This window comes from Leucopleurus acutus (assembly GCF_964270905.1).
Source record: "Leucopleurus acutus genome assembly, chromosome: 14".
Classification (NCBI taxonomy): domain Eukaryota; kingdom Metazoa; phylum Chordata; class Mammalia; order Artiodactyla; family Delphinidae; genus Leucopleurus; species Leucopleurus acutus.
In genome coordinates this window covers 29,453,115-29,479,055 of record NC_139156.1, presented here as the reverse complement: position 1 = coordinate 29,479,055, position 25,941 = coordinate 29,453,115, and the positions used below count along the sequence as shown (strand labels likewise).

The following is a 25,941-nucleotide window of genomic DNA, read 5'->3' as shown; positions in this document are numbered from 1 at the left end:
TGAGGCTCGGAGAATGTGCGTGTGTGTGTGTGTGAGCGTGCTAATGAGTGTTCCAAAGGTCCGTCTCCTCCCCTGTGCTGTCCTGCTTCTGGTTAAGGAATTAAAGGTCCCGGATGAGTTGGGGGTGGGAATCCAAGTAAAGAAAGGGACTTGGGTCAGACTCTGCTCCAGCTTCCCGTCACTCCGGCTTGTAGGGGGGTAACTGCTCTATGCCCACAGCAGGCTCAGGGACCCGCTGCCTGAAGGCCTCTGGGGCAGGCCCTCCACACTGCCGACACCAGGGCCTCAGCAACACTGCGGCGGGGGGGTGGGGGTGGGGGTGGGCATCTGCCCCTGAGGCCCCCAGAGAGCCACACGTCCTTGCTTAAACGCCATCCAAATGCTTAAACGCCATCCACTTCTCAGGCTGCCGCACAGCTGGAAAGGTCTGGGGGCCAGTTCAGTCCTCGTGATTTTGGGGGTTCGCCTTTTTCTTTTGAAGGCCTGAACATTTCTCTTCTGTGTTTTGGAACGTTTCCCATTTTCCAAGAATCCTCAAGGATTAAAGACCGCATCGTAAATATCTTTGGCTTAGTGCTTACTATCCTCTGGCCTGTCCTGAATTAGGAGCCTCTTTCGCTCCCTGCGAATGTCCTAACCAATTAGGACATTCCCCGTATAGGAAAAAGCACCCTAGGGGCTGGGAGTTTCTGTACTGCTCTGACATCTAGAAACCCGTTATTAGAAGTGCATCTCAAAATTAGAAGAGTAGGTGGAAAGTCGCTTCTGGGTAAGAGGGACTTCTGGGGACACTTCTACCCTCGAATCAGACACCCCTCCACACGCCACGTAAAGTTTACACCGTGTGTGTCTCTGCTAAAATCCGAGTCAGCATCCTCCCTCCAGTGTTATTTATAATATTGAAAAACTAGGGGGACTGGTTAAACTAGACGTGTCACAGCATGCAGCTGCTGAAAGTGCAGGGAAAATACTAGGTGACAGGGGTGAGGATCCTAAACAGCAGTGGGCTTCTACACTTAGCCTTCCCCTTCTGCTCCTCTGTACTTTCCCGATCATGTCATAATTCCTGTCCATAAAGTCACGATATTAAGGAGAAAGGCAGTCCCGGTCGCCTCGGGACTCTGTCCCTCACTGCCACCTTCTGCGGACTTCAGCCCGCGGTGTTGGTCTAGCTCCTTCAGTATCTCTGTCCCGGTAAGCTGTTCACTTAACAGGAAAGATCAGCGTGCTCTTATGAATTTTAGCTCAAGACTGAAGGCGCAGAAGGCCTGGCCGCTGCCTGGTGTCACACGCAACCCACCGCCTCGCTGCGCTGTGAACTTCTGCCTCCTCACTTCCCTCTGTCCCAGCTGCGGCCTCTCGGCCCCAGAGCAGTGGATGCTCCCAAGTCCCAGGGCTCTGATGGCCTCTTGTCCTTGTGTCCGTTTGGGGGGGACTTTCAGGTTCGAGGAAGGGCTGTACCCCTGGGGCAGTGCTCTCAACCCAGGGCACACCAGGACCCCTAGAGAAGCTTTGGAAAACCTTAAAGCCTGGGATCCATTGGACCGAGTGACACGAATCTCTGCGGCGAGGCTGGGGCAAGAGGCAAGAACCAAGAAGGGCACAAAGAGGCCACCGAGAAGGGCCAGGGGCTTCAACAGTAACAATAACCATAACCAGCATTTATTGAGTGGCTGCCACAGCCGGCAGCCCCATGACCATCCTGAGAGACGGGTGCCGTCACTCTGAATGTGGGGAGACAGGCTGAGAGGTGGGGAAGCTTGCCCAGAGCCGCAGAGGGGGCGTGGCAGAGCTGGAGTTCAACCCAGCCAGGAGAGCTCCTTTCACCTGGGGAGGGAAACAGCTTCCTGGGAAGCTTTCTCTATTCTGAGAACAGCAGACACCCACAGGCTGTGGGGACTTCCTTTGTCTCCTAGGGGTAAACGGAGAGGCAGATCCGAAAGAGGGGCTGTCCTGGGTCTAAGCTCACAGCCACTGCTGTTCTAAAGAGACCAAAGAAACCCTCTGGCCCTCCTCTCCCTTCAGAGGGAAGGATTTGGAGCTTCTTTAAGAAACTCTGGGGCCGCCGGGACTGTGCTATCCTCAGGAGGCTGCCGTGCACAGGAGGAGGCTCTCACCATGGGGATGTCTGCAAGCCAGGTGGGCCTGGAGAACGGGTGCACGGGTAGATGCACGGGGGCAGCCCACCCTGGCCTAGAGCAGGGGGACACGGGAGGCCTCGCCCAGGCGCCGGGCCAGCTCGCCGGCCTGCTGCACCAGCACGTCCGTGGGGATGACCGACAGGTGGAGGGTCAGCAGCTCCCGGCACCTGACAGCCTCCGCTGGGTGGCCCTTGCTGTAGTAGCGCAGGAGCTTCCTGGGGGAGGGAGGGGGAAGGAGGACAGGATTCAGGAGGGAGCCAGGCCAAGGGGCCTTCCCGGCACTGCACAGGTACAAAGTCACCTCACTAGGCCCCGGCACCGGGCCAGAGGCCTTCCCTGCCCCTCGCTGACCCAACCTTACAAGGTTCAGCCCCAGGCTGCCACGGCCCAACCCTCTGGGTTCCTGATCCTGGAATGGGGTCCACTAGATGGCAGGGCCCCATCTATGGGGCACACAGAGCCGTCAGAGAAGGTCTTCAGGAGCCCAGCAGAGACGCCGGCAAATGCTGCCTCGATGTGCCAGCAGGAAGAAGGGCAAGAACCCCAGCAAGCGCCCCACTCTCTTCCTCTCACTGAATGCCTGGCTGTGAGGAGCTTCTAACAAGGGGAGACAGGCTCAGGGGGACATTCCTGAAGCACGGGCTGCACGCTCTGTGGGGACTGGCACTGACCGCCCATCGTCTGTTCCCCTCTGTGCCCAGGGCCCTCTGGATCAGCATCACCTGTAGTAGTCTCCTCCCAGCATGCCGACAGGAGCCGAGTCATCGGACAGGACAGGCACCTCAATGATCTGGAGTTTGTACCCCTGGGGAAGGAGGCAGGGCGTCTTGAGTGGGGAGGCGGTGGGTGTGGGGGGAAGAGCACGGGCTTGAGCCGGACACTCGGTCTGAGGCCGGGCTCAGCCCTGCTTGGCGTGTGCCTGGTGCTGGGAAAATGCACTGGCCTCTTTTTACCTGTCTTCTCACCTGTGAAGCAGGAATAAGAATAAACTCCCAAAGAACATTAGACATGGATGTAAAGTTCCGAGTGTCGTGCCCGGCACCTGGTAGCTCTCATTCCCATCAACCAGTGGACCTGGGTCAGCGACAGGCACACATGAGGGAGGACGACCCGGGGACGTGTCATGAAGAACAAAGCGTTACCAAAGGCCAAGTCTCTCTCTGAAAGCAACAGGTATTCCCAGGGCAGGACATGGCGGGGAAGGGACTCAAGCTCTGCTGGGCTCCCACTGTGTGCCAGGCGCCCTCACGGGGCTCCTGCGGCGCTGTGCTCACCGGGCCTGCCGCACGGGGGAGGAGGAGGACTTGGTGGCGGCCCAGTTGCAGTCAGACTTCACACCTGGGTCTCCCCGCACCACAGCCTACTGCCCTGTGGGGCTAACCACACACACACACACACACACACACACACACACACACACACACACACACACACACACACACACACACACACACACACACACACACACACACACACACACACACACACACACACACACACACACACACACAGCCCTGTCCCTCCCTAGAAGCTAAGGTGATGGTCACACCCACATCCTGGGCGCTTCTGAGGCGGGCACAGAGCAAAGATGGGAGCCTGCAGGTCAGGAGAGCCGAGCCTGGGTTCTGACATCATCACCTAGGACCTCGGTGGCCCTGGCCATGGTGTCTGATCTCAGAGCGTCAGCGTCTCCATCTGCAAAATGGGGTCAGTGACACCTGCTCCGACCATCACACGGGCTGTGCGGATGTGAGGCCGTGAGAACAGAGTGAGAGACCCCGACGGCTGCACTGCGCCGTGCAGGAAGGGGGGAAGGAGGGCTCGCTGACAGGGGCAGAGAGACGGCAGGGCACGAGCAGGGGAGAGGACAGGACGAGGGGCCAAGGGAATGTGGGAGGGAGAAGCAATGGCCCTCAGAGAGCTGGAATGATGGCCAAGGGTGACAAGTGAGGAGGAAACAAGAAGAGAAAAAGGAAACGAAAGCAGAGGAAAGGGGAGACACAGAGCGAGACAGTGAGGGAGAGCAACAGCGAGAGGGGGTGGGAGGACACAGATAATAAACTCCCGTGACCCGTGCTCATACTGCAGCAATGGTGAGGTTTGGCCCACACGGCCGGACGCAAGAGACCTGAGCCTTCCTGCTAGCCTTGCCCTGGGCAGGTTGGTTAACTGCTCTGAGCTTCGGTTTATCAGCCTCTACAATGGGAACAGGGAGCCGGGCTCTGTGAGTGCAGCTGACGACACTGGAACACCACCGAGGAAGCGCGGGCTGGGCGGCCTTGCTCACGCGGGCGCACATCTGTTCACATGTCACCGGATGCTGCCTTGATCAATGGCATGAGATTTTCAGAGAATGGGGTGGAGGGGCCTGAGCGCAAACGGGACCTGAGTTCTGGGTGCCAACCAGCTGGGCTTAGCTGTCAGCTCCACCAGGGACAAGAAGAGCTGGAGACACAGACTGAACAGAATCCAGGAGAAAAGGATCCAAGAGTCACAGGGAAAGCAAGCATTTCGGGACGGCCCTGCCCCGGGCTGGCCACACCCACCATCTCGTTCTCGAACCACAGGAAATAGGAGCAGTAGAAGTCCCCCTCGCGGGACAGCAGCGTGGTGTAGCCCTTCTGCAGGTATCTGCGTGCCAGCTGGATCAGAGACCAGACCTGGGGAGAGGAGACAGTGCTCATCTCTGCAGCCTGTGGGGCAGCCCTCTCTCCACGGCAGGGGCTGGGCTCAGGCTCTCAAATCCCGAGGGGAGAAAAGCACTCAGAGGAGGAGCTCCCGGAAGGCCAGGGGCCTCTCCTGCTCATCTTCTTCCTTAGTGTCCAGGCCCAGCCGTGGCTCAAAGCAGGAGCTTAATAATAAATGGGTGATGGATGGATGCACGGATGGACTACCCACCCCTCCAGTTACTGTGACGACAAAATACACGTATAAACACTTTATGTACCTTTACTATACACACAAGCCATAAAGAGTAGATTCATCTTTCAGGCCAGAACAGAGCCAGGGACTTAAGAGAAGATGAGGGGGTGGCCCCCTGGAACCCTCCTGCTGTCGAGGGCCAGCCACTCACCTGGGCCCCTCAGGACTGAGGATCTCTGGCACAGGCTCTATGCTATAAAGTTGCTGGAAAAGTGTTTGAACGCACAGAGTGCCCTGGTCCGGGAACATCCTCTGCTCCAGGGCGAAGTCTGAACGAGGGCTCACCAAGGGCACCGACGGGAACACAGTGACCGAGGGACAACGTGCCTCAGATCCCCTCTGCGAGATTCTCCTGCCTAATTCAAGGACTTCTGACGCTGCCTGTGAACTGCCCTAGGGAAGCTGGCAGCAGGGGCAGCTCTGCTCCCCCACCTCCCAGGGCCTGGAAAGGCCTGCTGCGCTCTCACCAAAGAGCTTAGAAAAAGCTTAGCGGCAGGCATACAGGAGCTACTCCAAACCTGCCCACAACACAATGTCTAATGAAACCTGCAAACAAATACACGGGTTTGCTCTGTTTTTCAGGAAAGCAATTCAACAACATGTATCAATAACCTTAAAAACACTCCTCCCATTTGCCTTTGTAATTCCATTTCTGGGATTCCATATTGAGAAAATAATCAGAGACGAGGACAAGGATGTATGCCCAGAGGCATGTGCCGCAGAATTACTTACAACTGAAAGAGTCTGGGAACAATCTAAACGTTCAACTAAGTACATGACGTTACGTTCACACGATGGACTATTGTGGAGCTGATGATAACCACGTTGATAAAGAATTAATGACATGAGGAAATGCACCAGATATAAAGTGAAGTGAAAATGTGGTAAACACACTGCTTACACAGAATGATCTCAACTATAACAAACTGCACAGAAAAACAACGAAAAGAAATGTACCAAGACAACCCCCACTATCTCCAGAAGGAGACGAAGATGCCGGGAAGGATGGTACCAGGAAATGCTCAACCAACTCCAGCTGCGGTCTGTGCCACACGCTGTGTTAAGTATATTACATGCATCATCTCATACACTTATAATCTCTGCAGCAATTCTATGATGTCACTAGAGTTACTATCCTCTTTTACACATAAGATAATTGAAACTTAGACTTCATAATACCCCAGCTACACAGCTAGTGAGGGGCAGAGCTGGGTCTCCAATGGGCCTTTTGTCAGGATCTTGTTTTAACCATTATGATACACCTTATTTGTATACACAATGTATATGAAAATGTATAGTTTTTTAGAAAGTGGCAGAGGTCCTCTGTTCTCCCCACCCAAAATACTAGTTTGCTATGAAGATGAATCAAAGAAAAGGACCCCTGGAGACTGTTTCCTTCGTAGAAACCACCTAGTTTTACATTCTGATACTCAAGTTGATTAACCCATGTGTCTTCTTTCTGTCTTAATGAACTCAGCCAACACTTATCGGGCACTTATTTATGCCAGGCACTGAGTTAGGCCCTGGCCATTTCCTCCCCTGAACTCGCTGCCCAGACTCTGCTGCTCCAGGCACACTGACACACCCGGGAAGGTGGCCCTGAGTGCCGACCGGCATCCTGGGGTGACGAAGATGGGCAACTATTCTTAGGAGCCTGAAGAGCTGGGTGCAGACACCAGGAAGAGTGCCATGAAGGGTTCTGGCGGGGGTGCTCAGAGCCTCCCGGGAGCCCGAGGGCAGGGGCTAGTCCTCTGGGCAGGGGTCAGCACACCCATCTGATGCGTGAGGAGAGGGCCCAGGCCAGGCCAGGTTACCTTGGTTCTGACGAAGGTGGCCAGGGGCCCCCTGCCCAGCTCCGATGAAGTCCTTTCAGTGCTGCTGAGGGAAGGGGCCACCATCTGGCCGGTGGTGCGGTCCACGTAGATGAAATGCACCAGGCCGGGGAAGTCTTCCAGGTAGGTGAGGGTCTGAGTTAAGGTGCTTGTTAAGCCAGAACCAGGGAGGGAGCTCCTCTGTCCTCGACCTAGGCTTCCAGCGAGGCCCGCCACCCGCCCCCAGGATCCCCCCCCTTTCCCAGGTCTCTCTTTACCGTCGAACCTCCAACCCTGAGAAGGTCTAAGATGCAAATACAATGGATCCTTGGCTCTGGCACATTTAATGCAGGGAGTTCTGGTCCCACAGGAACATGGTATGTTCATGCTTTACCATTTTCATGCGGGATGGGTTTAAATGATACACATGCTGCGGCTGGTATGAGAGCAGAGCTATAGAGCTGAAGAGTGAGGCTAGCTGGCCGCCCACCCACCCGCCTCACTGTGATCCTGTTCACCTCTACACTTCATCTCCAGAGGCTGGAACGCTCCCATCTGAGAGGAAGGGCAGTGGCTGGTGGCTAGCAAGGCCTTCTCACCTGTGCACTGAAGACCGAAGTCTCCAGAGACAGGAGGCCACACCCTTTAGAGATTTTAATACAGAAAAAGCTGTTTCATATAAAGTTCCAGGGAAAATCAGTATTTGGTAAAATTAGTTCTGTAATAAAAGGGTAAGTCTTGGAGGTGGCTTTTCAAATGGGGCAAATAAACACATTTACTGCAGGCCTTCTCAGAGCCTTCACATGCCACTGTGTACTGTGACCTCTAAGAAGGAGGACGTGGCCACTCAAACCTACCCAACCCCAGGCCCCTGCCCCTCGTGGGAGACCCACTGCCACTTAGCTGGCTGGACAACACTGACATAAATGATCCCCAGGGATCTCAGAAGTAACCGTGGGAGAGCAGGAATTTCTGAAATTCCAGCTGTGGAGTGTTCCTACAGACAAGGCCCCTGGGACACTACCTCCTATCATTTTTCTTCAGAGAAAGGAAGCTGAGGTGGTGAAATATATGCTCTTTCTCCCCAAAGCCACAGCCCTTCAAGTGAGTGGGTGGAGGAGGCAGGTAGTCCCGAAAGGCCTCCTCAGGGCCAGCCATCAGGATATGACACCATGGTGACATTCCTCCTGCTCTTCACCAACAGGAAGTCCTTCCAGTCTGCCAGCTTTTCTCTGCCGAGGAAGCAGGGGGAACAGGGCTGGGGTCAGGTGCACCCCAACTCCTGCCCTGGCCGCCGAGGGGCCACACCGACACTTACTGCATGAGCGTCTGGACCTGGTCCTGCAGGTGCTGGGGCAGGAAGGGGCCTCCCCGGCCCGGAGCCGTGGTCAGGAAGCTGAGCCGGTAGATGGCGCAAAGCTGCCTCTTCAGCCTCCCGCATGCCTGGAGCAGCCTGGGCAGAGAGGTGAGATGTCACAGCCGGAAGGGCCCTAGGAGGGCACGCCCAGGATGGCACCCCATCCCCTGTGATCACCCTCCTCCTGGACTGACGTACAGCACAGCTGATGCCCCACACCCTGGCCCTCACTGAGCCAGGAGGCAGCTTCCCAGTGTTCCCCCAGTGTGTGCTCTGAGCACTAAGAACCTCATCCAACCTCATGGTTTATTTTATGGAGAAACAAGGGGCAGTGACTCGCCCGAGGTCACACACTGAGTCCGTGCTGGAGCCGGGCCTCTGCTGGCCATGTCGGGCCCTCAGGCCCTGCTCCTCAATCTCTGTCCTCTCTGCTCCCAGCCTCCCCTCAGCATCCGTGGGCTGGACCCGCCCTCCCAGGACCCCCTCTGCCCTCACAAGCGCCTTCCTGAGCATCCTCTCCCTCTGGGCCTGGAGGAAACTTGCTCCTCTGTCCAAACGACTCCCCCCTTGACCTCAGAGCCCACCACTCACTGCCAGGATGATCCGGGCTCACTTCTGGAGAAGGCCTTGGTCTTGAACTCCAGCCAGGTGCTCTGTAAGGAGGACAGGTGACAGGCAGCTTCCTGACAACATTCCCACAGCAAGGTCCAGGGGACACCCTACCTTGTGCTCTGAAAGGCTCCAAAAGGTGCCCTGCCTCCATGGCTTATTTAGGCCCAGCACGCACCTGCCATCCACAGCCAAGCTAGGTCTCTGGCAGGTCCCCCAGCACCCTGCACCCCACTGTACACCAGGCTACTCATTGAGCAGGCATGTATTTAAAGAGCAGTTTCTGTGTGCCAAGTACCAGGCTCACTGCCTCGCTGGCAGATACCGTAAACCAATGATGCCAGAGTGACAGGTAGGCGCCTCAAGGGAGAGGCGGACGCAGGCAAGAGCTGGGGTGCTGACCCCCCTCAGGGGAGCTTTGCATCCTTACACGTGCTCACTGGAGTGCGCTGGGCATGGAGAGATGCTGAGCGCTGCGGTCTGACTGGTAATTTGCGTCTGGGCTTCAGTTGGCTGCTCTGCCTCTTCTAATCCCTCTGCTGGTTTTCAGACCAGTGCAAACTCCGTGCACAACGAATCTCAGTTCCTTGAGCCCTGCCAGCTACATGAGTGGCCTCAGATCTCAGCCCAGGGTTCTACCCTTGAGAGCTCCCCCACAGGCTCCGGCCTGGGCTGTGCCCCATTTCCTGCTCTGCTTGCGCACTGTCCCAGGGTCTTGGCCTCATCTCCCAACCTGGGTTCTACGCCCCCTGTGGGTGCAGCGGCCTCCCTGTGTCCTGCACGTCTGAGACCAGCCAGGTGGTGAGGGGTGTGGCGGGCAGACCGCTGGCCGTCGCTGAGCCCTCAAGTTGGGCTCTGGCTCCACTGCTCACCAGTCCAGTAACTTTGGCCAAATCACCATCTATCTGAGCCCGGGTTTCCTCATCTGAAAAATGGGAGCTATAACTTGTCACACAAAAACGTTTTGGAAATGTCAAGTGCCACTGCTGGAAGTTTCTGTTTCTGTTTCCTAATGGGGGAAACAAGGATCACAAGCCCACGGTGGGGTGGGGCAGGGCCCAGAGCCTGGGCCCCTCACCTAGTGTGGACAGAATGGGCCCTGCGCCCTCTCCCCAAGGTGGGGTATCCAGGGCTTGCGTCTCACCTGAAGCTCTTGCCCACCTCGATTCTTGACAAACTTGTCCATCCTCTGGCGTAGGTCCCCCATGAGGGGGTGGGACCGCAGGGCACTCCCGGCCTCCTGCCCCTCCTTCAGCTTCTTCTCCAGTAGAGAAAACCCATCCAGCAGCTGGTACAGGGCCAGGGCCAGGACCGTACTGGGGCTCTAAGGTTAGGAGAGCAGGGCAGGGCAGACAGGGGCAGCCGTGGGGCGGGCATCTAGGCTAGGGCGTTGCCAGGGCAGGCGGGAGTGCTCGTACCTTGGTCAGGAGCACCATGTTGATGCCTGGCCACAGCGGCAGGCAGTACATGGTGTGGGGCACCATGGGGCAGTAGCTCTCTTTCACGGTGGCATCCAGGAAAATCCTTCTGGGGCTGGACGGTCCTGGGGAGCGAGGGACCAGCATCTGGAGGGTGTCCTCAGCCATCTGCGGAGGAAGAGGAGCTGTCAGCGGGAAGGGGTGGGCAGGCGTCTGGCCTCCTCCCCACATTGGGTCCACCCACAGCTGCCCACTTGCTGTCCTCCCTGTGAACCACGAGGCATAAACTTTTCTAGCCCCAAGAAATCCCAGTTCCTAAATCCCTGCGCTCTGCTGCGGCTGCCCTGGCAGCTCCCGTCCTGCTGCCCCTCTCTCTCTCAACATCCTCGGGGCCCTTCTGCCGGGAGTCAGGACTGGATACCACACGGGGGTAGCGGGTGGTAAGAAAGGACAAGAAAGGTGGGAAAAGCAGCCGGCGTGGGGTGGCATGAAGGGGAGGAGGCTCCTCTACAGCTTTCTGTACACGAAGCATTTAAAGCTGATTAACACCTGTCATTTCACCACCTTCAGGACATCCCGACAGTCATTCAAGGGGGGCAAGTGGGGCATAACAGGGCTAAACAAGCAAGACAACCAGCCTTACGAGGGCTCTGAGTAACAAAGTCTTTACGGGCAAAAGCAAAGAATTAAGGAAATCGTTAGGGATGCCACAGAAGCTTCTCTATAAGGAAGTCTTCCGATAACAGCAGAGGACTCCATACAACACACTGGCTGTCCAGGAATTTGCTAAGTAAACAATAACGTGCGCACGCAATGCACCCTGAACAGCCTTGTTAAGAACCACACTGCTGAGGAGCGCCTAGTTAATGGGAAAACGCTCAAAGACAGAAAGAATAACGAAGTACATCAGGATTCAAATTTAGTAAAAGAAAAAATATGTATGTCGTGTGTGTATGTGTCAATGCACATATAAAGTCATAAGAAAGACTAGAAGGAAACACTCCAAAATCTTAATAGTAGTTAACATCTGGGGCTGGGATCTGAGAGTGATCTTTTTCCTTTTCCGTATTTTACTTCTGTTTATCCCAATTTTTCTACAATGAACGTATTTACTTTATCATTTAGAAACCATTAAAAATTAAGTTGGACTTTCACTCCCAAGAACAGTGAGGGTGGGGATTTCTCAGGAGTGGAGGCCAGATGTCTGGGGGAGGGGGAGGGGAGGGAGGCGGTCACCCTCATCCACCACTCCCCCCGCCCCTGCACTGGCTGGCCCGCCGTGAGAGGGCACGAGGAAGGCCAGCGCGTGAGAGGGCACGAGGAAGGCCAGTGTGGCTGGAGAGTCACCCCAGGAGAAGCCCTCAGAGTCTCCAGTGCTCACTGCAGCATCTCAGATCAGCTGGTGCCCCGGCCAAACCCCCCCACCCCCGAGCCCCCCAGGAGAAACTCACCTGGACATGGGGATCATCAGTGGGAGGGGTACCCCCATCCAGCCAGACTGTGCTACCTGCAGGCCATAGGTATTAACATAACAACATAAATAATGGCAAAATGTAAATACTGGCCCAACAGCCTGTCAGCAGGGGAGGATGGAGCAGAGATGGCCCCATGCCATCAGCAGCTCACGCACATTAGTGTGAGCTGGGGAGACTTCCCCTTCTCATCCTATCCCAAACTGGTGAGTGCAGGGCAAGCTCAGAGGTACCAGAGCTAGAGCAGCCTGGGCTGGGGAAGAGAGGCTCCCTGATGCCCCAGTGGGCTGCGGGGAGGAGCTCCTGCACGTGTACCTGGCGGTGTGGGGGGGTGTCCCTCAACCCCCTCCTCGGCCCCCAATCCCCTCCTTGTTTCTGCCCTCCCTAACCCTTCAGGCCCCTCCCTGGCTATAACAGTGCCTCTTCACTGGGAGGCAGCACACACTGTCTACAGTTCCCCATTTATTTAATCAATCAGCAAACTTTAACTGAGTATCTACTATGTGCTGGGAACTGAACTAGATTTCCTTTCCTAGGTCAGCTCACAAAAACCAGCTGAACCAACCGCATATTTGAAATATTGTAGGCTTGTAATAATAGTGCTCTCTCGTGTATTTCACTGCAAATAACTATCATTTATAATCATGTTTTTCTGGGGAAGCCTGTGTCTGTGTTTCAAACACCTGACTTACGAATGGATGAATGCAACTCCACCCATTTGTAAGCTGTGAGTTCCGTGCACTGTGGAACAGGCATTATTTACAGCTTTGAGGCATGAAAAAACTACTGAGAGAAAGGGGCCAGGAGGAGGAATGAGGGAAGGGAGCAGTGAGAAGAAAATGGAACTTCAGCCATTACCCCAAAGTAGTGCTTTTTGACGTTTTGGGCTCGTGGAGAGCTTAGAGAACCCAGGACAGTTATGATCCCAGCCACAGAGAAATGGACAAGCAGGGAAGAATTGGCACATGGTCTCAGGGGTCCCAGGCTCCTTTTTTGTTTTGTTAATAATATTTCCAATATTTTTCGTTTCTTTTTATTGTTTACCCACATACTTTGGAAAAGCAGGTAAGCTATAAACCATATAGACTGAATATTTATATTTTAAATCACTGTACTAGAAATAAAACGATTATTACTTATTTGATTACTTATTAATTATAAAAAAGAAAGAGAAGGCAAAGAGCACATATATGAGAGATGAATTTTTAAATGATATCAACTTGTCATAAAAAATTTTAGGGATCCTTTGAGTGGCCTTAACAGTCCTTGAATTCAAGCTGGAGCCGGAAGGGTAGACAGAGGGTTTGCTGCACACAGTGTCCTGGGCTCTAGGAATTTGGGTGTCTGTGCCTGGACCCTTACAGGGCGTTGGGATCCACTGAACCCTAAGACAGATTCTCCCAGGGCTGCCTATCCGCCTTGCCTTCTCCAGGTCCCTGTCCTGTGCCCCTCCTCCTCTCCAGGTCTCACCTGAACTCTGCTCCCCTGGAGAAGGAGCTGGTGTGAAATACTCCTCAGGGAGGGAGAGGCTGTCTGTCTCCTGGGAGGGAGAAGGGGCAGCTGGGTTGAGGTCTCAGAGAGGCTCTCCCAGGGGGCTCGACCCTGGTCCCTGCTCTCTGGGGAGAGGTTGAGCCTCCCCTCCCCTCCCCCTCCCTCCCACCCCTCCCCCTCCCTCTCCCTCCCACCCCTCCCCCTCCCTCTCCCTCCCACCCCTCCCCCTCCCTCTCCCTCCCACCCCTCCCCCCTCCCTCCCACCCCTCCCCCCTCCCTCCCACCCCTCCCCAGAACATAGCACATACAGTCCCTGCAGAACTCCTGGTCGGGTCTGCAGAACAAGAGCTCCAGGCCTGCTGCACGGGGATGCTCTGGCTGCGGAGGGGCCTCTGTGGGGAAGGCTGCAACAGATCCGGGGATGCTAGTTAGAGCTGCCTGCCTGGCTCCTCTGCCTCCTGCACTTCACAGCGCAGCCCTGGGGGGCGGGGGCCGCTAGCCCCTGCGCACACTCCACTGTGCAGCCCTGGGTGTGCGCCCTCACTTTCCAGGGATGTTTCAATTTTAGAAATTCCAGAAAGTCCAACACATTGGCACCCAAACCACTGCCAGCACTTACTGGGAGTGTTCACTACACCCCAGGCACTGCTGAGCTCTAGGTAAACTGTTTCCTTTATTCCTCATGACAACCCTGAGAGGTAGATGCCATCGTTGTCCCATTGCACAGATAAGGGAATCAAGGTTCAGATGGGGTAAGTACTTGCACAGCAAACAGCTGAGTGGTAAAGTTGGGACTATGTTGGGACTATTTTTGGGACTCCAAAAATCTGCACTTTTAACCCACTAAACTACATGCATTCTAGAATTCCCCTTACATCTGAAAGCAGCTGGAAAAAAGTCATGCCCAGCCACATGCCCAGGACTGTGACTTGGAAACCACAGCCTCCCCAGCAGCCTGCCCAGCACTCTCCTGACTGGTTTTCCAAGTCGCCTTCCTGAAGGCCTCCTGCTGCCCAGAGAGCTGCCCCGAGACCTGGGTGTCGCTGTCCTCTGCCATGCTCTCGCTGGGGTAGAGGTCCTGCACCAGAAGGATGAGGGCAAGGAGGTCGGGTGGGCGCAGGGAGCCGGCGCTGTGGCTGCGGAGAGAACAGGCAGCAGGTCAGCATGTGCCCGCTGCCCCCAGCCCACAGGTGGCAGTGGACAGGGGCAAGTAAGTTAAGGGAGTCTGGAGCACGATCCCTGCCCTCAAGGAGTTTACAAATGTGCCCGCTGACCTCATCCTTTCTGGAGAAAGTAACTCATCCATTTAAAAAATAAAACTTGGTTGTGTTGAAAAAAAAAAAATTACCAGTGGAAAACCACCAGGGACGAGTAACAGCATATCAGGAAACCCTAAATTAAGATTCTGAGACAGTGTTCCAGGAAGAAATAATTCAGAGAAGGAAGTGAGCTGAGAGGGGGAGAAGAACTGAAGAATCTAAGAAGGCTTCCTGGAAGAGATGGGTCTGGAAGGTTTCCCTGGCCCAGGAGGTGGTGCTTTTCAGGTAGGGGGGATAAGAAAGGGTGAAGGTGAGGGGACCCAGGGCCTCCGGGCCACCCCATGCTGGGGCCCTTGGGCTCACCTGGAGTAGAAAGCCAGCAACTTGGAGTGCACGAGCAGGAAGGCATGTAGGGCCTCCTCGCCAGCCCGGCCAGGGCTGGAGTTGATGGCCTGGACGACGTGCCGCTCCAGCACCTCGATGCACAGCTCACATAGCTGAGGGTGGATCAGCCGCTCCACAGCCTGGGCATGCGGGTAGGGAGAGGAAGTCACATCACCCCCACACCTCCCGCTCCAGCCCCACGATGGCAATACATTCACTCAGGCCACAGTGAGCACACACCACGTGCCAGATGCTTGGGCACAGGGAGGCTCGGACCAGCACAGAGTCTGCCCTTCTGGGGCTTAGTGTGGTCACTAGACTCTAGTGGATGAGACAGACAATATGCAGAGAAAGAGATAAAGTAAGCGCTAACAACTGCTGTGTAGGAAATATACAGTATTGGACTAGAGAAGAAGAGCAGAGACCTAAGTGTGTAGGGTGTTCAAAGAAAATGTCCCTGAGGAGGTGACCTTTAAACTGATATCTAGAGAACAAGAAACCCTGTCAGAGAAGGAGGGAGGGGCGAATGCCGCAAGCTGAGGAAAGAGCACATGCAAAGGCCTTGAGGTGGAGACAGAGTTTGGAGCAGTGCTGCCTAACTGATTACAAAGGCAACCCCTACACGTAATTTAAAATTTTCTAGTAACTACATTAAAAAGTAAAAAGTGAAATTAATTTTAATAATTGATTTAACCTAATACATCTAAAATATTATCATTTCAACATAAGGTATAAAAGCATTATTAATGGGATAGTTAATAATCCTATTTGACATTCTATTTTTTGTTTTTTGCATTTGACATTCCTTTTTTGTCCTAAGTCATCAATATCCAGTGTATATTTTACAGGTATAGCATAACTCAATTTGGACTAACTATACTTCAAATATTCAACAAAGACATGTTGCTAAAGACTACCACACTGGACAGAGTTGAACACAGAGTGCCCCGGAAATGGGAAGAAGTCCCGGGTGGCCAGTGCATGGTGAGTAAGGACAAGAGAGGCACGAGATGAGGCTGGGGCAAGACAGGCAGTGGTGGATCACACAGGGCCTGATAGGCTTGGTAAGGACTGTGGATTTTATCTTAACTGCATTAGGTCACCTCCTACAGGAAGCCTTTTGCTGATGCCTCAGAAGGAGCTGACCACGCCAACCTCTGTGCCACCATGGATTTTGAGAAACCCAACCTGGCAGCACCCAGTATACTTTATTGTTTTTAGTACATATGAATGGCTGACTTCCCCTCAAGGGCAGAGACTTTATTCACCTCTGTATTCCCAGGGCCTGGCATGCTTCTTAGCATATGCAAGGTACTATATGTTTACTGGAAGACTGAATGAGTGGGGTGTGAAAATGAATTCCTTCAGATCTATTTTCCTGTTCACTAATTCTCTTTCCAGCTATGTCTCATCTATTATTTAACCCATCTCTTAAGGTTTTCATTTTAACAATTATGTTTTCACTTCTAAAACATCTATATGGGGTTTCTCCCTAGCTTTTATGTCTTCAAATATTTCCTGGTTGTTTTATGTCCTGTACCTAAAAATTCTAGGGTATCAAGCTCCTTGGGATCTACACCTGCTGGTGATTGACTTCCCTGACTCCTACTCATGGTGGCTCATTCTCTTGTGCATCTGACTGTTAAACTGTGAGCTCGTATTTGTTTGCGCTTAACCTGTCCTCAAAATCAACGGCTTTCAACATGTAGCTCCCAGACCAGCATAACCAGCATCACCTGGGAGCTAGTTAGAAATGCACATTGTAGAGCCTCCCACCCTTGACCCCCACAGTCAATGAGAAAAGTGAGGCCCAGAAACCTATATCTAACAAGTCCTCCAGATGATTCTGATGCACACGGAGTGTGAGAATCACCGGCTTAGAGAGAATCTGTGTTTGTCTGTACAAGGAGCAAGGGGGTGCTGCTGACGACCTCCTTGCTCTTCAGGTCTGGGCTTAAGTAGGAGTTGCAGGCTCAGCTCTCCTGTCGCTGTTGGCCTAAGGTTTAGTTTTCTGGTTGTAGTGTTGGAACCGTCATCTGTACTTGGGCAATCTTGCCTTTAGTGCTGCTTATTTTTCACTACTTTCCACTCTAGTTTCAGCTCAATATAATTTGGGGGGTGATCAGAGTGGAGGGGGCTATTTTCAGAGATTTCCATAATTTACTGAGAGCCCAAAAACTGCATTAAAAAGTCCATTTTATCCAAAATCTAGCTGTGTTAAGATAGGGAGGCCCATCAGTGTGCCCAGCCCAGCATGTGGCCAGAAAGAGCAACCCTCAGAAATGCATGGGCTTGAGGCACTGTCTGTGCCCTCACTCATGGAGGGGAGGGTGGTGTCAAAACATGGTCTTAATGCTGCCCGGCCCCTCTGACCTGACATCTCTGTGGCCCGAGGACTCCCGCACCCAGCAGTCACCTCCACAGCGAAACACTGCTCCTGCTGCCGCAGGCGGCCGTAGGTCCACAGCAGGCTCTGGAAGTGCTCCCACACCTGCACACGCTGCCCCAGGTCCGGGGGCCGCAGCCTGGGGGCAGAGCAGGGGAGACCCATAAAAAAGCTGGCTGTCCCCAGCTTCAGCCAAAGGAGCAGCCTGACATCACCGCCAGTCCCAGGCAAGCTCACGTGACATGACCAGACCCCTGCGGGAGCCCACACAGCACAGAGGGGGCGTGTCGGGCTCTGCCCTCTCTGTAGAGCCAAGTGGGATGGGCACGGAACCAAGAGGTGGGCGCCTGAGCAGATGGCCTCACTTCTCAACCTCTCTCACACACACACACGACAACAGCCAGCTAGAGAGACCCAGGAAGAGGCCAGGGGCAGAGTGTGACAGGCAGCTTCACTGAGGCTGGGTGCACACTGCCTGGCCTTGAGAGGGGCTCAGAACAGCACCCAGGGGACTCACTCCTTTCGGATGAGCTGGCCGTCCATGGTAACCAGCCCGAAGTGCACCTCGAAAAGGTACTTGAGCACGCACAGCTTCTGCCGCAGGTCCCCCTCGCCCTCGGTGTGGTCTCCATTGATGGCAATGAACAGGCACTCTCCAAACTGCAGGCACAGTGGTCAGTGGGTGTCAGCCAGCCCCAGGGGACCCCCTCACCTCCCCTGATCGCTGGGGACAGTGAGGGGGGCTCAGATCCCAGGGGATTTTGTTAAGATGCAGCTTCTGCCTTCTAAAAGAGTCTGAGGTTCAAGATGAGGAGGAGGTGTGTGGACTGCCCAAGGAGCCGAGGGAAGAGGAACACGGGCCCCAGGGCCGCACACTCACCAGGTGAAGGACGTACAGGTAGTTGCCATTTTCCGTCGAGAAGCAGGTGTATGTGTCTGAGAGCTTCTCCAGCATCGTCATAGAGGAGATAATGACTGGGGCCAGGAGGGTGCTGAGCTGGTCCTCCAGGGCGGGAAGCTGCAAGAGGGGATAGAGAATAATACTGCTTAGTGTGCCAGACCCTGGGACAAAGGAATGGACAAGACCCAGGCCTTGCCATCAAGGGCTCCATAGTTCTAGACCCACCTGGGAGGCTATCACTGTCCTGACAGGGAGACACTTGGGTAGTAGTTAGGAAGGCTGGGAAGGGTCAGGCAGCTAATTGTGCTGCTCAGGCTGTGATTCTAGAAGGACGTTAAGGAATTAGGCCACATTTCCACAGAGGAATGTTTGAGGCATTTAATAGAGAGCTGGCCAACTCTAAGAAAGTTCAGTATGTGTACCAAAGTCCATGCCCTTTGTTGCAGTTAAGTTCCCTTTGGGGAATGTATCCTAAGGAAAATAATCAGAAATGAGGCAGAGATACATGCACAAAAATGTTCCCTACAGCGTAATTTATAGTAGAAGCAACTGGAAAGAATGTAAATGTCCAGTACCAGGGAAAGAGTTAAATAAACAACAGTACATCTGAATGATGGGAGAATATATAGCACTTAAAATATCAGAGTGTTTCAGTGACATGGAAAATTCCTATGATACAATGTAATGTTTAAAAAAATGGTTGTGAATGCTCTGTATTTTCAAATGATAAAAAAAAACAATGTATTGAAAAACCAATGAGAAATTCACACTATTAAAGTTACTGCTTCTGAAGAGAAGGATCAGGAATGATCTTTCCCCCAGTTTTTACATCTTTCTGTACTTTCCCTATTTCAGTAACAAGTATGCTTTCACTTTTATCATCTCTTCACTCATCCATTCTCTCTGACCTCCAAATAAGAAACAGAACAAAGGGACAAAACCAAAAAGAAACTGGACAAATTTGCTGAAGGTCTGGGAATAAAAATGGGATAAAGCCAAGGGAATGGTAATAACTCAAGTTCTCAACACTGGAATGAAAAGATAGGAGGAGACAGCTGACCTTCCCCATGCTGATCTCAGGAGCCTTGACTGAAACAGGGAGAAAGCGGAGTCCTAATTTTAACTTGTACACAAGGAGCTGAGTAAGACCTTGCCTTCAGAAGAACAGGCAAGCAGCCAGGGGTACTGTGCGGCACTTAAAATACAAGGGGGTCCGCGTCACGAGGGGTGTCATTTCCTCCCACAGACTCAACATTTAGGAGCCCAGCGCCGTGTCCACTGCTGCGGAGGCTGTCAGTCCCCTGCGACAGGTCTCCACTCAGGCGGGCAGCTCCTCTCCTGACCACCCCCAGGCCACACCACCCCAGCCTGCCCACCGCACACCTGTGAAATAAACCCATGGTGTTTATTTGCCACCTGGCTCATTTTCTTTAGACTCTGAATTCCACAAGTGCAGGGTCACGTTGCTATGTTCACTGTAAACAGTCCATTCTCGATTAGTATTCGTTGAATGAATATCCCTTCACATAGGCAAACGTTGGTTGAATTATTCACGTACGACAACATTCTTGAACCATCACGAACCAATCATGTTAATAGAAATGTCACTTAAAAACCTAGATGGTGTATAGCAACTCACTTTAAAAGTAGTAGCTTTTTCTGTAGGGATATAGGTGTAGCAAGAATTCTTTTGGTTGGGGGGAAATTATAATCTTTGTGTAGCTAGAGTGTAAAGAGAATTCTCCTATATTACTTGGTGCGATTATAAAGTGGTACAGTATCTTTGAATGGCTTTTGAATCGATGATTCTACTTTTAGGAATTTATCCTAAGGAAATAATGAGATGTGGGATAAAATTCAAGCACAAATGTTCCCTACAGCAATAGCTATAGCAAACTAAAAGCAATATACATGTCCAGTACTGGGGAAATGGTTAAATAAATGATGCTACATTTATTCATATATTGAATATAATGTTTCCATTAAGATTTATGCTTTTGAGAATATTTAACAAAATGGAATAATGCTTTTCCTATAATGGCAAGTGAAAAAAAAAAAACCAGGAAATAAAATTGTAAGTGTGGTATGATCCCAACTATTTATAAATGATAAAGAGCCAAAGAAAATATATTGAAGAGCTAATAGCTCAGGGTAGTAGAATTATGGGTCATTTAAAAACTATTTCTCTGTTATTTCCCAAATTTTCTACAATTAGTTCACATTATCCATAGGATCAGGAAAAAAATGTGTTGGATACTTGAAAAATAAAACTTTGAAGGCTTTTTTTCTTTACCTTAGTCATTTAGGAACTGAAAAGTCAGGAGTTTGTTCCTTTATGAGGTCTTTAATAAAGAGGAAGAGAAACACTATCAAATAGTTTGCCTCTTAAATTGACCAAGTTGATATAGTGGTTTAAGAACTAAAATACTTTAAAATTCTTAAATTAAAAAATTATACATATTGACTGCTAAAAAATAAAAGAGCCTAACAGATAGACCTGTTTTTTAGCTTAAATAAGACCGCTTAAATGCCTATGATCTCTGACATGTCGTATCATTCCTAAAGAGTATCAGCGATGTCGAGGTGAACTTGCTGATGTGGAGTTGGTCCGGCTGATGACCAGGCTCACTGGAGCAGGAAGGGCACTGAGAGGCAACCAGTCTGTGTGGCTGCAGAAATGCAAGGACTGTCTACTGCATCCCCAATACAAAAGTTTTTAATCCAAAATTAATCTGGAAAAAATTTCAAAATAAATTACTCCTTTAGAATGTAGAGCAGAAATTATCTAAGTGAAAATGACGACTGTCTCTGAGTTGTGATATTAAAGCGTTAAAATGGATATCCATATGCAAAAAAATAAACTTTATACTTTACACCACATACCAAAATTCAAAATGGATCATTAGACTGAATATAAAACCTAAAACTATAAAACTTCCAGAAGAATATGTGGGGAAAACTCTTTGTGATCTTGGGTTGGGCAAAGATTTCTTAGATATGACACCAAAAGTGTGATCCATAAAAGCAAAAAATGGAAAACATGGAGTTATCAAAATTAAAAACTTCTGCTTTTTGAAAGGTACTGTGCAGTAGATGCGAAGACAAGACACAGACTGGAAGAAAATATTTGCACAACATAGATCTACAAAAGGACATATCCATATCTAGGAAACTCTCAAAACTCAGTAGGAATAATAAGAAACAATCAACCCAATGAAAACTAGGCAAAAAGATTTGAACAGACATTTCATTAAAGAAGACATAAAGATGGCAAATAAGCACATGAGAAGATGCTCAAAATCATTAGTCATGAAGGAAATGAAAATTTCTTCATAGGGTGGGGGTGGGTCACTGGAGAGCATCAAGGGCTGACCTCTAAGGGTGCGCAGGAGCGAGGGGCGCCGGACCACACACAATGCCGTGTTCATCCCTCTGGCTGGGCCAGGACAGGTGGACAGGCTCTCCTGCCTCCTGGTAGTTCTGGGTTGTTCCCTCCCATCCGTCCCTCCTACCCTGCACTCACCCCTTCTCCCTCATTCTCCGACTGCCCAAACTTCAGCCGCAGACTCTCTTCAAACTCCTCGTCCATCCAGTAGAAGAGGACGTCTGCGCCCTCTGTGGCCACCAAGACGCACTTCATCTGCCAGGGAGAAGCAAGGTCAAGGTCACCTCCCAGCCCCACATCCGTAGGCTTGGCCTGAGTAATGAACAGGATCATAATCCCGCAAACACCTACTGGCCTTTACTGTGTGCCAGGCACCACGAGGGCCTTCCTGGTGTTACTCTGCGCCACCCTCACAGCAACTGGACTAAGCAGGACTCTTCAGTTACTCCTATTTTTAAGTGACAGAAGTGGGATCCAAACCCAGGCCTGTCTAATGCCAAGGCTGGGCTCTTTCCTGTGTTATCTGGCCTCTCTAAACACAGCATCAGACCCACCACCAGCCTACCGGGACCAAAGGCAAGGAAGGACCCAGCTCTTGATCTGAGCACGGGGTCAACTGTACAAGGGGGACAGGCAGTCAGGGCCTGGTCTGGAATGGAGGGCGGCTGGTGCACCTCCCTCCAGGAAGTCCAGAAAAAATGTGCTTCTCCTCAAGTCACAGATAGCTCCAGAGGACGAGCTTCAAAGCCCACAGGCAGGGGGTTCAGTATTACAGGAGTTTGATTCACAAGTTCCTCCTGCTCTGGTGGACACAAAGGCAATGTGACCTTGGCCACGGCTCATTCTCACTCCTGCTTAGCTGCTGCTTCCTCAGCCACCTCCACCAGTATCTCCTGCCCGTCCGGACCTCCTTCCCCGGCACCCACACATGTACCCTCTGTGCCACACATTATAATGCTTGACTATATACAATGTGTTTTCACATTCGCCAACTGGCAGATTCTTAATCCAGAGCTTCCCATGCTGGGCCTTGGCCCTGTGAGGTGCAGCAAGACATTGATCTTCTCAGCGCTTAGGGAAGCCTGACCATGCCTGGTGAAGCCAGAGCTGTCAGGCCAGCTGCTTGCTCCAGTCAAGGGCTTCCAACCTTCTCCTATACCTCAGCATGTCACACAGATATGAACGCATCACCCACGTGCTAGGACGTGGTAATGATGAGGAAGCTCTGTTCTAACCCTTCCATGCTGGATGTCCAGCTTCCTCAACAGGATCATAGCATCTCGAGGTCTCAGACTCAGTACCATTCTTCAGGATCCCCTACGTGACCAGCTTAGTGGTACTTACCGAATTCCTCCCAAATCTCTAGTTGGTTTATCAACTTTAACTCGGAGAACCTAGCTTGATGGTGTTTCCAGCACAGTGAAAAACAAAGAATGTATCCTAGTCCCATGGAATTGCTAAACACTAGGCAGAGACTGGGAGAGCAATGGAGTGTGAAGGAAAGGTTGCTGGACGAGGGCAGGTGGGCTTGACGGGAAGGGAGTGCACGGGCTGGAGAACAGTGGGCTGGAGAATGGAGGCTGTGAACAGCAGAGAGCCCCCATAGGCTGGAAAGGGTGTGGATCATGGATGGGTGGGGTCAAGGTTACGGAGGCTATTGTCCTGGTGCGGGGTAATGTGGGTCCACTCCTTGGTGGAGGCCAGGGGAGGAAGGGGCTGATTCAAGAGGTGTAGCTTAGAGACTTGGTAAGCCATGATGACCTCCTGGATGCAAGGGAGGAAGGACAGAACAGGCAAAGTTGACATCAGGATGCAGAGCTGGGATAGGGGATGGAGATGAGATGACTCTGCACAGCCGGCGAGAGCTCAGTCTACTACCTACCTCACCCTGTCCACCTCCCAGAGCCCGAGTAGCCCCAGGGTGGGTGCTGCCTGCCTCCATCTCAGGCAGGATCATCTACCTTGGCAAGGAGCACAGCGGAGCTTCCAGACAGCCAAAGATTCAGAAAGGGCTGCGGTAGACAGACTCAGTGACCAGTTCATGGAGAGCAGCATAGCATCCCAGGTCCTGCTTAAAACAGGGAGGTCATGAGGGCAAGCAGAGGCTCTCGTTCCAGCTGCTGCCTGTTCCCAGGAGTGGACAAGCTGGTGAAGGACAGAGTGGTCAAAGGTCTCTCTCTGGCTCTAAGGCCTTCTGCTCAGAACATACTCCCCTCGGCCAGGAGGTGTCCAAGTGCCCCACATTCTGCCCACCCTGCCCTCCCACAATGGAGAACACGAACCCGGCAAGCACAGTCCTTTGGCCATAGCACGTGTCCACAAACACTAATTCTCACCTACTGTTTCCTTCTGAGCATTCTCACTTCCCCATGGGTCACTCTGAGCCATGGTGTGGTCAGCAAACCCACCCTGAGCAGCCCCGGGAAGCCTGCTATGAGTGACTATTGGGAAACAGCATAGCACATCCCAGGGAGACAGAAAAGCAGTCCTGGGGAAGAGAGGAGGTATCCTAGGGTAATGCAATGAATGGCAGTAAAGCAATACAACCGGCAGGGGAGACCCGGTTCTAGTTTTGTCTTTGCCAAGACACTTAAACCTCTCTGAGCCTCAACCTCTGGCTCCACCTCCCTCCAGGGTTCTAGTGAGAGCCTGGGAGTAACCAGGCAGACACACCCCTAGCAAACTTTCTTACACAGAGGTGGGGTGGGGGCTCGTTATTCTTACTTCCCAGCTTCCCCTCCTCAAATAACAGGTGAACTAAACTGGTTTCAGAATCACTCATATTTTGATGATAAAAAGCAGGAACAATATAAAGCTTTAGCTTAATTAGGAAACCAAATATTGTAAACAAACAAGACACAGGAAAGGGCTGTTAGGGGCTCAGCATCTTGTGCAACATGAGACCCACTACATCACCAGCATGATTGACCTTAACGCCATATTCCCAGAAGAATGGAAATGCTCTTTAGTGGACGTTAGGTTCTACTTTTATTCCACAAGGTTGCTGGAAAGAGAACCTCACCGGTGTTATTTTCTGATTATTATTATCTGATTATGTTATTTTCTGATTATTTATGCTCTGAGGGAACACAGGACTCACTGGAGCCCCAGATGGCGCCGGGGCAACCTGGGGAAACGCCCCCACGCCCATATTCGCCATCCTCCCAGCAAACTGCCCCTGTGGCCGCCGCCCCTGCCTGCCAGCAGCCCACACCCCGACAGCCTCGTCCTTGCCCCTGATGGGCTGTTGGACGCAGGAGTGAAGACCTGCAGGGCGCGCCCGCCGAATGGCAAGCCTTCCAGTTTGCCCTGCACTTTACAGTTTATGCAGCAGTTTCACCCCCAAGTCCCCCGAACCTCACAGATACCCTGGGAAGAAGGCCCGGCTTGTGACTACTGCCCCACTTCGTAGCTGCAGTAACTCTGGCTCCGAGAGGTGAGGCGACGGGCCCACGGCCCCACGCCGGGTGGGTGAGGCTGGAGGTGGAGACGCCCCCACTTCCGGGAGGGAAGCGCCGGGGTCCCGGAGTAAGCCCCACCGACTACGGAGGCCCTCCGACAGCGCCGGAGGCCCACATACCGCGTAGCACCCAGACACCGGCCAGCCTGCCAGGAGCTCGCGGGCGCGCTTCCGGGTGTGGCCACGTGACCGCCCACGTGACGCCCGGGGAGGGACTGGAAGCCCGCCCCGCCTCTGCTTGGCTTACGCCTCTGCCTGTTGTTCGGTTTGCTTCCGCTCGGAGGCCGGGCCCAGCGAGCCCTGACTCCTGCGCTTTGACTCCTGCCGGGCGGTGGCCACATTCCTCCCGTCAACAAGGAGGGCACTGTGGGAGACTTTGCAGGCAGCCGTCAGAGGCACCTGCTGCTTCCGGCCCTGCAACCTGCCTTAGCTCAAGCCACTCCCCACCGAGGTACTAGGGAAGTCTCCATTTACAGAAGAGGAAACTGACGCCCAGAGAGAAGAAATAACTTGCTGAGGGGCCGAGTTTGGATCAGAACGCAGGTTTCCCGGCGCCCCGCTGGGCTCTTCCCCACCCTCTGGCTTTTCTTGCTGAGCTGCAGTTCTGGGTGGGAGCTGCCCTTCTGTCACCGGTTTCCCTCAGCTCCTTGAGAGGAGAGGCAACCTGCAGAAGGACGCAGTTACCCCCAGAGTACCGCCGCTGGACTTTCTTTATAAGGGTTCTCAATCCATTTTGGGGATAGGGGTGCACATCAGGGTCTTTGTTTTGAACCTGTGTTTGCTAGTCTCTTAAATTGTATGTGTAGTGGCTGAAGGTGGGGGGAGCTGATGAAGATAATGGAAGGGATGAAATTCCCACTCAAGCCACCCCTTAGTGCCCTGGTGCCACCTGCGAGCTTTGAGCACAGCCCAGCAGGGGATGACTTTCGAGGACTGGCTGGGGTA

The 25,941-nt window shown here is 52.6% G+C and overlaps 1 protein-coding gene across 1 annotated transcript; it reads right to left on the bottom strand.

The window, feature by feature from the left end:
• Positions 1-2,094: 2,094 nt before the first annotated feature.
• Positions 2,095-25,117, bottom strand: HPS1 (HPS1 biogenesis of lysosomal organelles complex 3 subunit 1). Its single transcript, XM_082854315.1, has 20 exons — positions 24,905-25,117; positions 23,498-23,604; positions 21,675-21,791; positions 18,131-18,268; positions 17,768-17,910; positions 17,281-17,389; positions 14,844-15,004; positions 14,255-14,357; positions 13,530-13,625; positions 13,201-13,270; positions 11,710-11,765; positions 10,259-10,426; positions 9,985-10,164; positions 8,823-8,884; positions 8,193-8,327; positions 8,042-8,106; positions 6,878-7,023; positions 4,688-4,801; positions 2,864-2,946; positions 2,095-2,356 (listed from the first exon to the last, which is right to left on the bottom strand). Exons 3-20 carry the CDS (start codon positions 21,789-21,791, stop codon positions 2,194-2,196), a joined length of 2,109 nt encoding a protein of 702 aa, XP_082710441.1. The 5' UTR covers positions 23,498-23,604; positions 24,905-25,117; the 3' UTR covers positions 2,095-2,193.
• Between the last annotated feature and the right edge of the window lie 824 nt (positions 25,118-25,941).